This window comes from Mixophyes fleayi, chromosome 3 (assembly GCF_038048845.1).
Source record: "Mixophyes fleayi isolate aMixFle1 chromosome 3, aMixFle1.hap1, whole genome shotgun sequence".
Lineage (NCBI taxonomy): Eukaryota > Metazoa > Chordata > Amphibia > Anura > Limnodynastidae > Mixophyes > Mixophyes fleayi.
This window is the reverse complement of record NC_134404.1, coordinates 237,965,483-237,979,449: the sequence shown is the minus strand read 5'-3', so window position 1 is coordinate 237,979,449 and position 13,967 is coordinate 237,965,483. Positions and strand designations below refer to the sequence as shown.

Here is a 13,967-nt window from a genome sequence, read left to right as displayed (position 1 = left end):
GTAATGGCTGCCATGGAGAATTAAAGATGGAAAAAAAATGTGAATTATGCTTACCGTTAATTCCTTTTCCTCTAAATATTCCATGGGAGCCCAGTTTCCCACCCATACTTATAATGTCTTTTGCTTATATTTTTCAGAAGAAAACTTGGGATGAGTGGGTTGGCAAAGAACTAGTTTTAACTAGTGTCAGGGGGAAGAAGGGGCTATCCAAATAGCAGCAATCTCAGTTGGAGCATTAGAAAGTTATGTCCAGGAATCCATCCTGAATTCATTGAGTGCTATCAAGTAACAGGGCTTATCAGGTCAAGGTATTTATCAACAATCAAATTGTATTCTACAGCTAAGTACCTATTCATTTTATATGTATCTTTTATAATAAACATTTGTATTATTCCTTTTACAATTATTGTATGTCAATCATTGTAAACGCCAGAACATAAGAGTTAATGTTCATCCTGTGACAAATGGTAAGCATAATTCACACTTATCCCCCTCCACCAAAGAAAAATACATATGTTGTCTAAGTTTACAAAATTCTGATGACTTCTGTCTCATTTTTTCAGCTGTTCTTTGAGTAGCAAGCATCTGTTAGTCTTGTAGACTAAGATATAAATAGCTGCAAAGGAGCAAGCGGGCAAATGACTGATACTGCAATTATCATGAAAGCATTTTGAAGTGTTTTGCTTTCTCTTGCCTCTGATATTTAGCAGAACACAAATCTTCAACTGTGATCGATAATGTTTACAACTGGAATGGTTGTGTTCTGCAGACGTGAAATAAGGATTTTGAATTGTGAGAACACCAATCTAACACCCTAAAACACTGTTTCTTGCATTGTTTAATTATTTTTCCTTTGAGTGCCATGAAAAGAGGTAAAGTAAGAGAAATGCGTATTTTTCAATTGCAATGCCTTAATTTCAAAGGACACTATTTTAGTTATATCTCTGTTTAAACATTGCTTATATTAGGATATTAAGTGTGCATAGTGAAGTGCTATGTGCTAAAGTCAGTGTATATGTTCTATGTTGGTGTAATATTATATACATTGTGATGAATATAATAGTAATGCAATTCTATGATTCTGATGGTCTTTATTGATCAGTTTGACTTATTTAATTTAGTGTCTTGGTGATTAAGGTAAGTTTCTTTTATCCGTTTAATTGAAGTGTCTTCCTATAACAGTGTCTGAAGTATCGCAAGGAAATACATAAAGTAAATCTACTGGATACTTCTCTCCATTTCAGCCTGTCTACATCTCCGAGGACCTTTATTAAGGTGCTAATAGTTTGCATGGCTGCTCTCAAAATAGGCAAGTTGGCAATTCAGAAAACCGATGAATTATTTGTCCTTCCTAAAGGACACGCTCCATCCAAATATACTCTTGCAGGATGGATCAGAGAGGTCGTTCCACAGGATTATAAGAGTAATGGACATGAGGTGAAGGAAATTCTCAGAGCACGTGTTCCAAGCATGGTAGCTAGGGCCGTAACTGGGGTTGTGTGTGAGGGGCAACTGGCCAGGGTGCAAAACTTAAGGGGGAGGCTGATTATGAATATTTTAGGTTAATTTGATTAAAAATTAGGACTGGGGGCGGTAGGTTTCCTGTTTGCCTCAGGCACTAAAATTTTAAGTTACGGCTCTGGCAGTGGCAACCTCCTGAACACACAGAAAAGGTCACAGTGGACAATCTCTGCAAAGCAGCTGGGGAGTGGTGATTGATTCACACAGATTTTCACTTTTGAACGTGACCGCGTAGGCTGCGCCCTGTTTGAAAGGAAAATCCTTCAGGAAGTTATTCAATTGATTTTGCTTGTGTCCACCATCTTTCTCATGTAGTGTTCTGTAGGTCCCATTCATTATGACTTTCATAAAGTTGATAAGGAATGAGAGAATTACCATGGAGTATCTCAAGGAAATTAAATGAATGGTAATAATTCTCTCATTTCTAGTTAAAAAGGCGTAAAGAAGATCTTTATTTAGATAATTTGTAATAAACATCCTCCTCCCAGCAACTAGTATAACTTCAGGTGTCCCCATGTCGTTCCCGCTGTACTCACCACATGACACAGCTGGTTATTGGAGGTTCTTCTCTAAGAACTTCTCATTCAAATCGTATCGCACCATTCTCTGTATACATTGTTTACAAATAAATAACATTCACTGTTATTTCATGGTTTGTTCTGATGCATAGTATAGAAGAGTACTGCTCCTATATTGTAAATCTTTTATACATTCATGTTATTGCAATAGTTCTTTAACACATAACTTAAAGGCTAATTCCATCCAAAACTGAAAAGCTGGGGTCCAGTATTCCACCTGAACTGGCAGTTCATCCGAGGTCTGCTGGTGTCCGGTAATGCTGTCCTAATTTTTCATACAGACATTGTGTTGCTTGTAGACAACACCTTGCCTCCAGACTTGAGGAGAGCAACGCTGGAACACACCAGGCATCAGGGACCTTGATGAATCAAGTGAAACGCCAAAGCCCAGATAAGGAATATACAGTATTAATGTTTAAACTGAATTTTATCTACCATTGATTAAAGTAACTTTTTAAACAGCGTTTTGGAAGGTGTTATCCTCTAATCCTTAACTGCCCACTTAGTTTATGAGTTATTACCTGCTGAGCTGGGTGTTTGAGCTCTATGATACTCCTACGTCTTTCAAGTTCTGTGGGTGGGTGTACTTTATGAACTTATTTACTTAAGCAGTTGCCAGCATTTAGTTATAAATACATTACACTATTACAGAAGGCTGCAATGTGTGCTGCGAAACCTTTTTTAAAACTGTAAAATTCTCACTGGTAAGAAGTTCACTGCATATCACTATTTATGTTAACACATTCATTTCATGAATATTTTTCTCTTAGCAGCAAGTTTTCTACATTTTTATCATGAAACTTTTTTGTTTCCTGAAAGTTATATTATAACTGTTTTCTCTTTGAAAAAACACTGTTTCCAAGCTCCTCTGTGATGGCAGAGGAGATCGTGGGAGGTGCCTGATTTTATGCTATATAAGCTTCCTAAGCATCTCTGCTACGTATATCTTATGTCATGTGACTGTGTTTAGCTTGTTATTACATATCTTGTGACAAACTATATCATTGATTGCAGTTTGAATGGCAACCTTAATGAAAATTAACAAATCCTTGAGGAATTAACTGGTATCTTTACAAAGTTTAGAAAATACTGTATAAATGTAGGGCTATTTGGGGGGGTTGTACTTACTGCAGGGCAGGGAAAAAGCAGGGTTATGAATATGCACATTTTCCCATATATTTGTTAATTTTTTCCTATGTAACCAAAGCAAATTAAAGTTATGTTTTCAGCTGTACTACTTAAAATAAGCGAATTATGCCGTAACCATCAATATAGAAGTCCTTTATGTAGGACCCTTGCTTCCCTCACCAACTTTCGTGTCTGGACACGTTGTAGGACTGCAGGTGCCACAGGGGTGAATTTCTCCCAACTGTCGGGGAGGGGGAGATGTATGAAATTTATGTAAATGTTTTTGGCACCACAATTGTCCCACTTCCATTTGGCAGCAGTCACAAATTACTACTCTGTGGTGCTATAGGGGCACTTCCCCTTTCTCTGAGCCTTCCTACTTCCTTCTGTTCCCCTCCTCAATCCATAACACCACCCCTGTCACATGTATCCCTGCCCACAGAAACATAATTACAGCAGTGAACAGATAACTGCTTACTGTCAGCTCACTCATCTCCTAAAATACTCTGTTGCTGTGAATATTTCAACAGATGGTTCTGCCCCCACCTAAATCAAAACTATGAACACTAATCAAATGAACTTTAAAATTGTAGTCATTCCATTTGCCAGCTTTTCCACTGTTATTTGTTGTGGGAACACAGTAGCTAGGATTTCCCTATGCATAACTGCAAGAAAATTCTTCCTGCTCTGATTGTTGATGGAAAGAGACATCGAATATAACTTGCTGTTGTGTTGTCTTAATAAAGCGACACAGAATAACACGAAACTGCTCCTAAACATCACCTTTGGCTTCTGGCCTTTTTATGTATGCTACAATCTTGTCTTGTTCTAGTCTCTAAGGAATTGAGTAACTTGATATTTTTTATTTTATATTTTTCAAATCCGTTATCTCTGTAAATAATTGATGTTTATCTTCCCTAATTAACATCCTTCAACTTTTATCTTCAATTATTTTTTAATATGATTCCAGCGTTGTACTGGTGCTTATTATTTTTCGTAACTTTTTTGGCAGAATTGATGTTTCTGGAGACTAGTGCACTTACAGGAGAAAATGTGGAGGAAGCGTTTGTACAATGTGCAAGGAAAATACTAAATAAAATTGAATCAGGTACAAAATAAAATTTTATTATATAAATGGACCCTTGCATTTTATGTGGATTGAGGTATATTGATATGTTACAGGTTCACATGAAGGAATTCTAGACTTATGTTTAATGAATGAAGTACAATTTACCTGTGTCTTGAATTTATACCTGTTGCCTCTATCTGTTGTTTCTTCTACACCTGCTGGCCCTTCCTATACTGTCTGAGGCTTATTTATAAACACCTAAAGTGTAAAATCACTGCACAAATACTCTTGTGACGTTTTGCACCTACTTTTTTACAATTGCTCTTAGTTTTATGGGGAAACAAGTGGTTTTGCGAGATGGATTTGTATAAATTTTATAAAGACGTGGAGAGGAAGCATTTGCACAGGTCTTTTCTCCCGGCAAAAAGACTTGAAGATTGGGTCTCCTCCTTGTACCTGTATTGGAACCATGGTGCACTTCAATCAATGGAATACAAATCTTCAAATGTACAAAAGGGACATGTAATAAAGCCTGTCCCATCACTGTTATGATTATTTTGAGACATAAGCAAAGCTAAACCAAGCTGTAATATAGGAGAAAAACATAAGTTTAAATAAATGAAGATAGTGGTCCTAAAGATTTTTCCACCATTCACAGCTTTCACCAATCCGTAATTGTACAGGAGTGTTTCCAAAGAAACACCTGTGAAGTGGGTGTGCACATAGAAATGTGCTTGGCGGACAAGTATGCTTGCATATAAAGGTATTTTTGAAGATTTTTGCAAACACTCTTGGTGAAGACTGTGGGAGCAGTGATGGTGAGAAAGCAAGATTTTTTTTACACTCTACCCGTCTAGCATTTGCAAGTTGAAACATTGGCTTGTCAACTTACAAAGAAGAGGCATGGAAAGGCCAGCAGTAAATTGTTGGTCATATTGAAAACGCTTGAGAAATCAAGATAAGTAGTTTGAATGCAGTGACCATTCACTGGACGTCTAAACACAGTCCCTGGAAATGCCTACCCCAGGCTTCTGAATCTGTGTGTATTTTGAAGATGAGTGTGACTGAATCGGGGCTTTGAAGGTGCCTGAAATATTAAGATGTAGCAATAATCACTTGTTCAGTATTCTTACACAATGCTTCTGTATGAAACTCCGTATTTAAAATTCACTAACTGAAATCTTTGATATAATCTGGAAATATAAAGAAAAAAAACTGAAAATTGTATTAAAGTGTATACCTTTTTGTTAGATATGTACAAGATACTCCCGATGTCCTGAGAAAAATATATATAAATTTAGAACACGGTACGTGGAGTCGCTTTATACCAGTATTGACCTTGAAAAAGATATCAATGCAGTCACAATTTCCTTGTGGAGGGAACAACAGAATTCGAAGGGTTGCTCCTTAACCTGCTAACCTTGTTCTAAGTAAAAATTACTTTGCGATATATTTACTAAGCGGCGATTCTGACAAGCTGCTGATTTTTGGAGGTTTTCTCGTCATTTTCTTAAAACCGCAATTTTAAAAAAATGACGTAAAAAATGTCTGAACCACTGTTTAGTAAATATACTCCTTTGTTATTAATGAGGATGGCTTACAGGGGCTCTGGAAGTAAATGTGAACAGTTTAGCTCGCTATTCTGTCACCCTGGAGTATTGCCATGCAGAGTCAGACTTACAGTATATACAGTGTAATTTAAAATTCAGATTTATTTTTATTTTTTGTTTTTTCTCCATCAGGTGAGCTTGATCCAGAGAGGATGGGGTCAGGTATTCAATATGGAGATGCTGCTTTGCGACAGTTGAGATCACCACGTCGAGCACAGGCCCAAAGCGCGCAGGAATGTGGCTGCTAAAATCTATTCCTTATTACTCAAGGTAAAGTGTACTTTAAAAATCAATATTTATTAAACAAATGCAGTGTGGTCTCCTAAGAGATAGATATATATATATATATATATATATATATATATATATATATATATATATATATATATATATATATATATATATATTGTTCAAGTACTAAGAGAGAGACCTAAGAACCTTAGTAATTACTTACAGTCCATTTCTATAATTATCATCACCCATTTGACACAATAGAGACCAGCATAAATCTGTACACTAGTGTGTAGTTTCTTAGGGCTTTATAATAAAATCATGCTAGATCTCGAAAGCCAGCTTTCCAAACTGGGCAACAGTGATAAGGCTTCTTCAGCATTAATGTTGTGTAAAACAATTGGTTATACGTGAAAAAAATGGAAACGTGTGGAGGTTGAATCATGTATCTATAAAGGTATGTCAAAACAGACAGACATGTTTTTCACTAAATGTCCATCCTATACTAGGTGGATGCAGGGCTGCCAAGAGGAATTCAGGGCCCCGGTACAACAACTTCATGGGCCCCCTTATAGGTGCGCATGTTGAAAAATTTTGCGCCCAAGGTTGGGAGTGGTTGTGGTCATACAATTGGAGGCGTGACTATGCATCATTGGGGCATGGCTGGTGGGGGAAAAGCGCTAGGCCCTGAATTCACCGGAGAGTGACATATGTCCAAGCACTCCTGACTTTAAAGACATCTAGCACCACAGTGTAGTACAGAGAGAATGCAGTGTGTACACAGAGTTCACATTCTTGGCCTGTACCTTACATTGGACAGAATGCTCACCAAAAATTGACATTGTCCCACTAGAACCACAACATTTCACACACTCTCCTGCTCTCTCCTACATGTTCTTTTCACTTTCACCCCATGTGGCCGCATGTTTCTTTAGTTGCGGCTTGTCTGGGCCCTGGAATGTTGGGGGACCCTATTTGGAAAAAATGGCTACATTTAGAAAATTACAACCAGCCCCGCCGTTAAATCAATAGCACCCATGATTAATAATTAGGCCTTACTCCAGCCCCAACATAAGGATAATAGTATTCCCATAACCCTGCAAAAAAAATAGCAACCATTAATTAGCCACCATCTACCTCACACACACTATATTGCCAACAGCTCCCTGTGCCATCACACACACACACATTATTGTGCCCCTTCATCATCACCATGCTATGTCCCCTTATGATTGCACTGCACCCTCCATACTGCCTTTGCCCCCCCTTTCTTAATCCCCCTGTGCCATGCTGCCTTTGCCCCCCCCCTTTCTTCATCAACCGGTGCCATGCTGCCTTTGCCCCCCCCCCCCCCTTCTTCATCAACCGGTGCCATGCTGCCTTTGCCCCCCCCTTTCTTTAACCCCCTGTGCCTCTCTGCATTTCTCCTCTTTCACTTACCTTTTCTGTCTTCTGTCTTCTTCTGTGCCCGGCTCTTCACTGAATGTCGTGATGACGTCACGCCCGACATTTATTGCAAACAGAGAGGGGAAGAGGGATGCCGGCACCGCGATCATGTGAGTCTTTGTATAGACACATGATTGCGCCGCCGCCAAACCCCCCCCCCCCCCTCCCATCAAAAAACGTCTGTTTTCATAATCTCTATTTATATCGATTACCTCCTAACGCACATGTTTCCTCTGCCCGTTCCCACTGCTTGCCAGTCTAACTGGAGCACACTGTTTATGATTGAATCAAACTGTAAAAGGACCTGTAGTTGTGCCTCACATGCACACACTATTCTCTTATTCTGTTCTCAGATACACTCATTATAAAACTCGCACTTTTATGCACTTTTCTTTACACAATGTTGCCTTACTCAGTCTTTTGACCACACTAAATAACACTTGAGCTTTTACAGAATTATTTAATCAATAACCACTGTATCTCAGCAGTACTTCACAGTATATATTCGTTATAAATAACCAATACTCACAACTTATGTATGTATTTAAATCAAAGTATTTTACTGTTAACACAGAAAAGCTTGTATTCACAGTTCACACATATATCATAACTTTGTTCAACATAACATAGTATACCAATATAAAATTAACCCTAGGATCACCATCTTTATTCCTTACACTATCCTTGCTTTACATATGTATCCTTAATAAGAATTAGTATTTATAATATTTATTTAACTATCACAGATATCGGACAACAGCTACAGTCATATGTATATAAATAGTTAAATTCACATCACAAACACACATATATAGCTGTGTGTGTGTGTGTGTGTATATATATATATATATATATATATATATATATATATATATATAGCAAAATACACGATACACAGGAAAGGCGCTCGTAGCAAATCACCAATAGTCCAGTACAAAGTCTATAATCTTCTCAAAAAACACTCCCTGTGCAGGTGGCTGCCAGTCCTCTTTACCAAGCGGTGTAGCATGGAAATAACCTAAAAAAAAGAAATGGAGGAGGAGGCGCACAATAGTGTAGTATGTTGATACAATATTGGAATCTCACACGAATCCACAATAGGACCAGAAACACCAGTGAAGAGAAAATCAGATAACAAAAACTGTAATATATCACCCAATAGAGATAATGAGGATGTAAGCGTACCAGATATAGAGTGGCAAATTATTCTCAAGACACAATTATAGTAACTGAACTTGCAGTATTTTCATATAATATATGTGAAACACCCAGGACACACTTGAGCAGATATATGCGTTGTAGATGTCTCTCAGCTGATCAAGGATAAATCACATGGCTGGATACACGACTGTTATCCTCAAAAAATAGGACACACAAGGAACCACAGATGTAATATCGATTATACACTTTAATAATAAAAATGCAGTAACTTACAAATCAAGTAGCAAGCACAGGAATCCACTCCCAATGTAATGGGGATGTCAGTAACAAAATTCTCAACGCTTTTCGTCTGCTTCCACAGACTTCATCAGGAGAAAAGAACAATGCTAGCCCTCATGCCAGCAGTTGTATAAATAGTTTGCCGCGCCATTTTGCGCGTGCGCACATGGATCCTAAAAACGGACCCATTGCGCATGTGCCAGTCTGCAAAACAATTTTTGGCCAATGTATACATATAAAAAAACACAAACTAATATCCTCTGTCAAGCTAGTTTTATGTATTATTAGCAACATCACTAGACATTCAATTTATCTCACATATGGAGGTATAAAACGAACAATTGCGCATGCGCAAAGACGGCAATGTCGCCAACAAATTACGCATATATAAAAAGATTAACCAGTGAGTCACGTTGATCGCATATCGTAACAAGCACCAGCCTCGAGCCACAACACTGACAGAAAAAGGCTCATAGTAAAATGTATATATGAAATATGTCAGCAATTCTATAGAGATAGTGTGCTGCGCCACTGTGCGCGTATCGACTCAGGAAAAGACCCATTTCACATATGTCAATCTATAATGCGGATACACATACACAATCTCCTGCCCTCTAGCGGGCTGATTAATAATAGCAGCATACCATGACATAAAGATGCATTATATCTCCATAACTATAAAATATGGCTATAAATAAAAATACACAAATATATATATAATATTAATATCCCTCTAAAAAAATTAAATTAACATAAATATTATCATAAAAAATCTCACAAATAAGGGGGATCTCACAAAAAAGGAACAACCTCAAAACCCTCATTTAATCCATATGGTGATAATGTATTCAGCGTATAAATCCAGTACATTTCTCTCTCTGCGAGCTTCTTAGCCAAATCCCCTCCCCTAGAACCTAAGGTCACATGTTCTATGGCTAGAAATTTCAAAAAATTTGGGTCTGATTGATGTACATCCAAGAAATGTTTAGGTACAGAATGATTAGTTATTTTGTTTTTAATGTTCCTCACATGCTCCTGCATGCGCAGCTTGAGCCTTCTTTTTGTTTTACCTACGTATCTGAAACCGCAGGAGCATTCTAACAGGTAAATCACTGATGAAGTTGTACAATTTTATAAGGCTATTAATAGTATAGCTCTTATCCACATTAGGGTTTGAAAATATTTTGTTGTTCTTGTTCATAAATCTACATATGTTACAATGGTTACACTTTATACTTCCTTTCGAACTCAAAAAGGTAGAAGTAGAAGGGATACTGGACTTCTCCTTGAGCAAACTGGGAGCTAACATGTCTTTAAGATTATGGCTCTTCCTGAAAATTATATCAGGTCTATCAGGTAGAATATCACTTAGAACAGGATCTCTTTTTAAAATGTTCCAATATTTTGAGAACACTGATTTAATTACGCTTTCACCATTACTATAACTAGTAATGAAGGAGACTTCCTCTTTGTTCTTTCTTTGATCTTTCTTAGTGTAATTCAACAGCGATGATCTATCTACATTCTCAACCTTTATTAATGTCACGGGCACTAGGAGTCTTTACCCAGGGATCACCAGATGGTAGGCTTGCCAGAGCAATGTAGATGGTAATAGGGTACTCTGGTAGCTGGGTGATCACGGAACATGAAATGATGGCCGATGAGATGCTCAGGAAAGTCTATGACTAGCAACACTGGTAATAATGAGGTAATGATACACAAGGAACTGTATGGACAAGGACACGTGAAGGTAGTCAGTGGTCTGCGATAGCAAGTTGTACCACTGCTATAGTGAGGAGGAATGTCCAACAGAAGCAAGGAGGTGATGAGTGTCAGCGGTCTGCGGGTAGCAAGTTGTACCGCTGTCTGAGTGAAGGAATGGAATCCAGGTGGAAGTATCCAGGTAGTCAGTGGTCTGCGGTAGCAAGTTGTACCACTGCTATGAGAGAGGATAATGGAACAGATGATACCGGAAACAGGGATCAGTGGTCTGACATCAGCAAGTTGTACCACTGAATATATATGTGAGGAGGTGCACGGGGGAAGACTGCAACACAGGATATACACAGGCACCTTATACACGATCCACAGTAATATGCACAATATAGATATATATATATAAATGACTGATCAGGTCTGCAATCTAGAAAGTCTCTTGAAGTAGTCCAGCACAATGATAACACAGTCAATGATGGCAATAGACTCAGCGGATAGCAGACTCCAGAGAGAACCAAACACAGTCCAGCAAGATATGCAATACACAGCACAGTCAATGAGAAGTATGCATACCGTGGTTCAGCAGTAGCAGTCAGATGGGATTGCAGCGGTACCTGAGCGGCTGGAGGCCGACTGGATAGTAAGTCCCTGGATAGGTGAAGCAGCGGTCTAGCAGGTGCAGCGCACAGGTGAGTAGACCAACAGGGACACGAATCCAGAGGAGTCAGCAACACGTGGAACTGGACTCATAGGGGACCCAGGAGAATGGAGATGATCCAGCAGAGGGTAGTAGATGAGATACAAATCCAATGCTGACAGGAGGGTAGAGACCAGTGGAACACGTGAAGGCGTGGAGAGCGGATCAGCAGGAGATGGACGATAACGTTGACCACCGCGGCAGGACTCAGCGGCACACGGAGGTAACCAGTAGCAACCACAGGAACCAACAGCGATGGGAAACAGGAGTGCAGCGCAGGGCAGGAGCTGTGATCACGAAGTGTAGCAGATGGTAATGAAAGCGGCAGTCTCGAGGAAGTCACAGCAACGATGAGATGAGACTATGGTGCACAGAGGCGGCGGATAGTAATCAGCTGGCAGTCACGATGTTGAACACAGGCGAGATGCAAGCAGGAGACTGTAGTGCACAGAGGCAGCGGATAGTAGTCAGCTGGCAGTCACGATGTTGAACACAGGCGAGTTGCAAGCAGGAGACTGTAGTGCACAGAGGCAGCGGATAGTAGTCAGCTGGCAGTCACGATGTTGAACACAGGCGAGTTGCAAGCAGGAGACTGTAGTGCACGGAGGCAGCGGATAGAAGTCAGCTGGCAGTCACGATGTTGAACACAGGCGAGTTGCAAGCAGGAGACTGTAGTGCACGGAGGCAGCGGATAGAAATCAGCAAACAGACTTGATGAGAAGCAGGTGAGTGAGGTAGAAGCTGGAGTGCACGGAGGCAGCGGATAGCGATGAGCAAACAGTCATGATGATACAGTTGATGGTAGAAGTGGAATGGAAGCACAGTAGTAGAAGTGGTTTGGAAACCACAGGAATCAGCAGCGCTGAATACACGAGTAATACAGGAACACCTTCAGAGACTCATGAGGAATGAGACTCCAAGATCAGGCAACGTGGTGTTGACCACAGGTGCTTAATATAGGGAGGTTGCCTGATCTGCCAATTGAGTTAAAGGGACATACACTGAAGTATAGGAAAGGGCTGCGCATGCGCAGACCCTCAGGATGGAGGACGGCCACGGTTCCTAAATGTCCGGGAAGAGGCACTCACGGTCCGGTGAGTGACAGTACCCCCCCTTTTAAAGGTGGGCACAGAACGCCTGGAACCGGGCTTTCCGGATTTTTGGAGTAGAACTTCTTCAAAAGGGCAGGAGCATTAAGATCTTCAGCTTTGATCCAAGAGCGCTCCTCAGGACCAAAGCCCCTCCAATGAACGAGGAAACGGAGGACTCCTCGCGAAATTTTTGCGTCTAGTACCTCAGTAATCTCAAAATCCTCCTCCTGATGAACTTGAACTGGCTGCGGAGCTGAGGGAGGATTTGAGAAACGGTTGATAATAAGAGGTTTGAGTAAAGACACATGGAAGGCATTAAAAATTCGAAGATTCTTAGGAAGAAGAAGTTTCACACATACTGGATTGATAACTTGAATGATCCTATATGGACCAATAAAACGAGGGGCGAATTTCATGGATGGAACCTTCAAACGAATATTTTTTGTGGATAACCAGACACGATCTCCAATTTTTAGTGGTGGAATAGCCCGCCTCTTCTTATCAGCGAAAGATTTGTATTTGACAGATGTCTTCTTTAAACAGGTTCTGACCTGAGACCAGATATTTTTAAAGGTCTGACAAACAGTTTCCACCGCAGGGACTTGGGTGGGCGGGAGGGCAGGAAATTCCGGAAAAGACGGATGGTGACCGTAGACCACAAAGAATGGAGTTTTGGATGATGACTCATGGTACATGTTGTTATGGGCGAACTCAGCCCAAGGGAGTAACTCTACCCAGTTGTCTTGATTGGCTGATGAAAATATCCTTATAAAAGTCTCAAGATCTTGATTGACACGTTCGGTTTGTCCATTGGATTGTGGATGGTAAGAAGATGAGAGTGCTAATCGTATGCCCAAGGTTTTACAAAGGGCTCGCCAGAATCTGGACACGAATTGTACTCCTCTATCAGACACAATCTCAGATGGACATCCATGGATACGGAAGATCTCTTTAATGAAATGTTCAGCCAGGATAGACGAGGAAGGCAAACCAGACAGAGGGATGAAATGAGCCATCTTCGAAAATCTGTCCACTACCACCCAAATAGTGTTATGGTTCTTACTAGGTGGTAAGTCAGTAACGAAATCCATACTAATATGGGTCCATGGTTTGGACGGAATGGGTAGTGGTCGCAGCAACCCTGCTGGGGTTCTGCGGGAGGATTTGAATTGCGAACATAATTCACAGGAAGCAATGAACTCTTTGACGTCTCTCCTCATTGAAGGCCACCAGTAACTTCGAGAGAGGATCTCAAAAGTCTTGTGTTCACCGGCGTGTCCAGAAAAACGAGAGGCATGGAACCACGAAAGGATTTTCCTCCTTAGAGTAGGAGGCACGAGGGTCTTCCCAAATGGTAGCGTTTTGGTGGATGAAGCAGCCAGTGAGATACATTTGGGATCTAGAATGGTATGGTTGGAAACCTCTTCTATATCAGAGGAC

General features: G+C 40.1%; 1 protein-coding gene across 3 annotated transcripts in view; it reads left to right on the top strand.

Annotated features, from left to right (window-relative positions):
• Positions 1–13,967, top strand: part of RAB4A (RAB4A, member RAS oncogene family) — a 57,628-nt gene that overhangs the window by 24,805 nt on the left and 18,856 nt on the right. Inside the window, exons 6-8 of one of the 3 annotated variants that reach the window (XM_075203313.1) lie at positions 4,240–4,335; positions 6,039–6,176; positions 10,518–10,564. In XM_075203313.1, the coding sequence (XP_075059414.1) occupies positions 4,240–4,335; positions 6,039–6,154 (212 nt within the window). In that variant the 3' untranslated portion in view covers positions 6,155–6,176; positions 10,518–10,564. Of the gene's footprint in view, positions 1–4,239; positions 4,336–6,038; positions 6,177–7,660; positions 7,691–10,517; positions 10,565–13,967 lie in introns of those variants that run through there. The other 2 variants (XM_075203314.1, XM_075203312.1) reach the window with 2 other exon arrangements.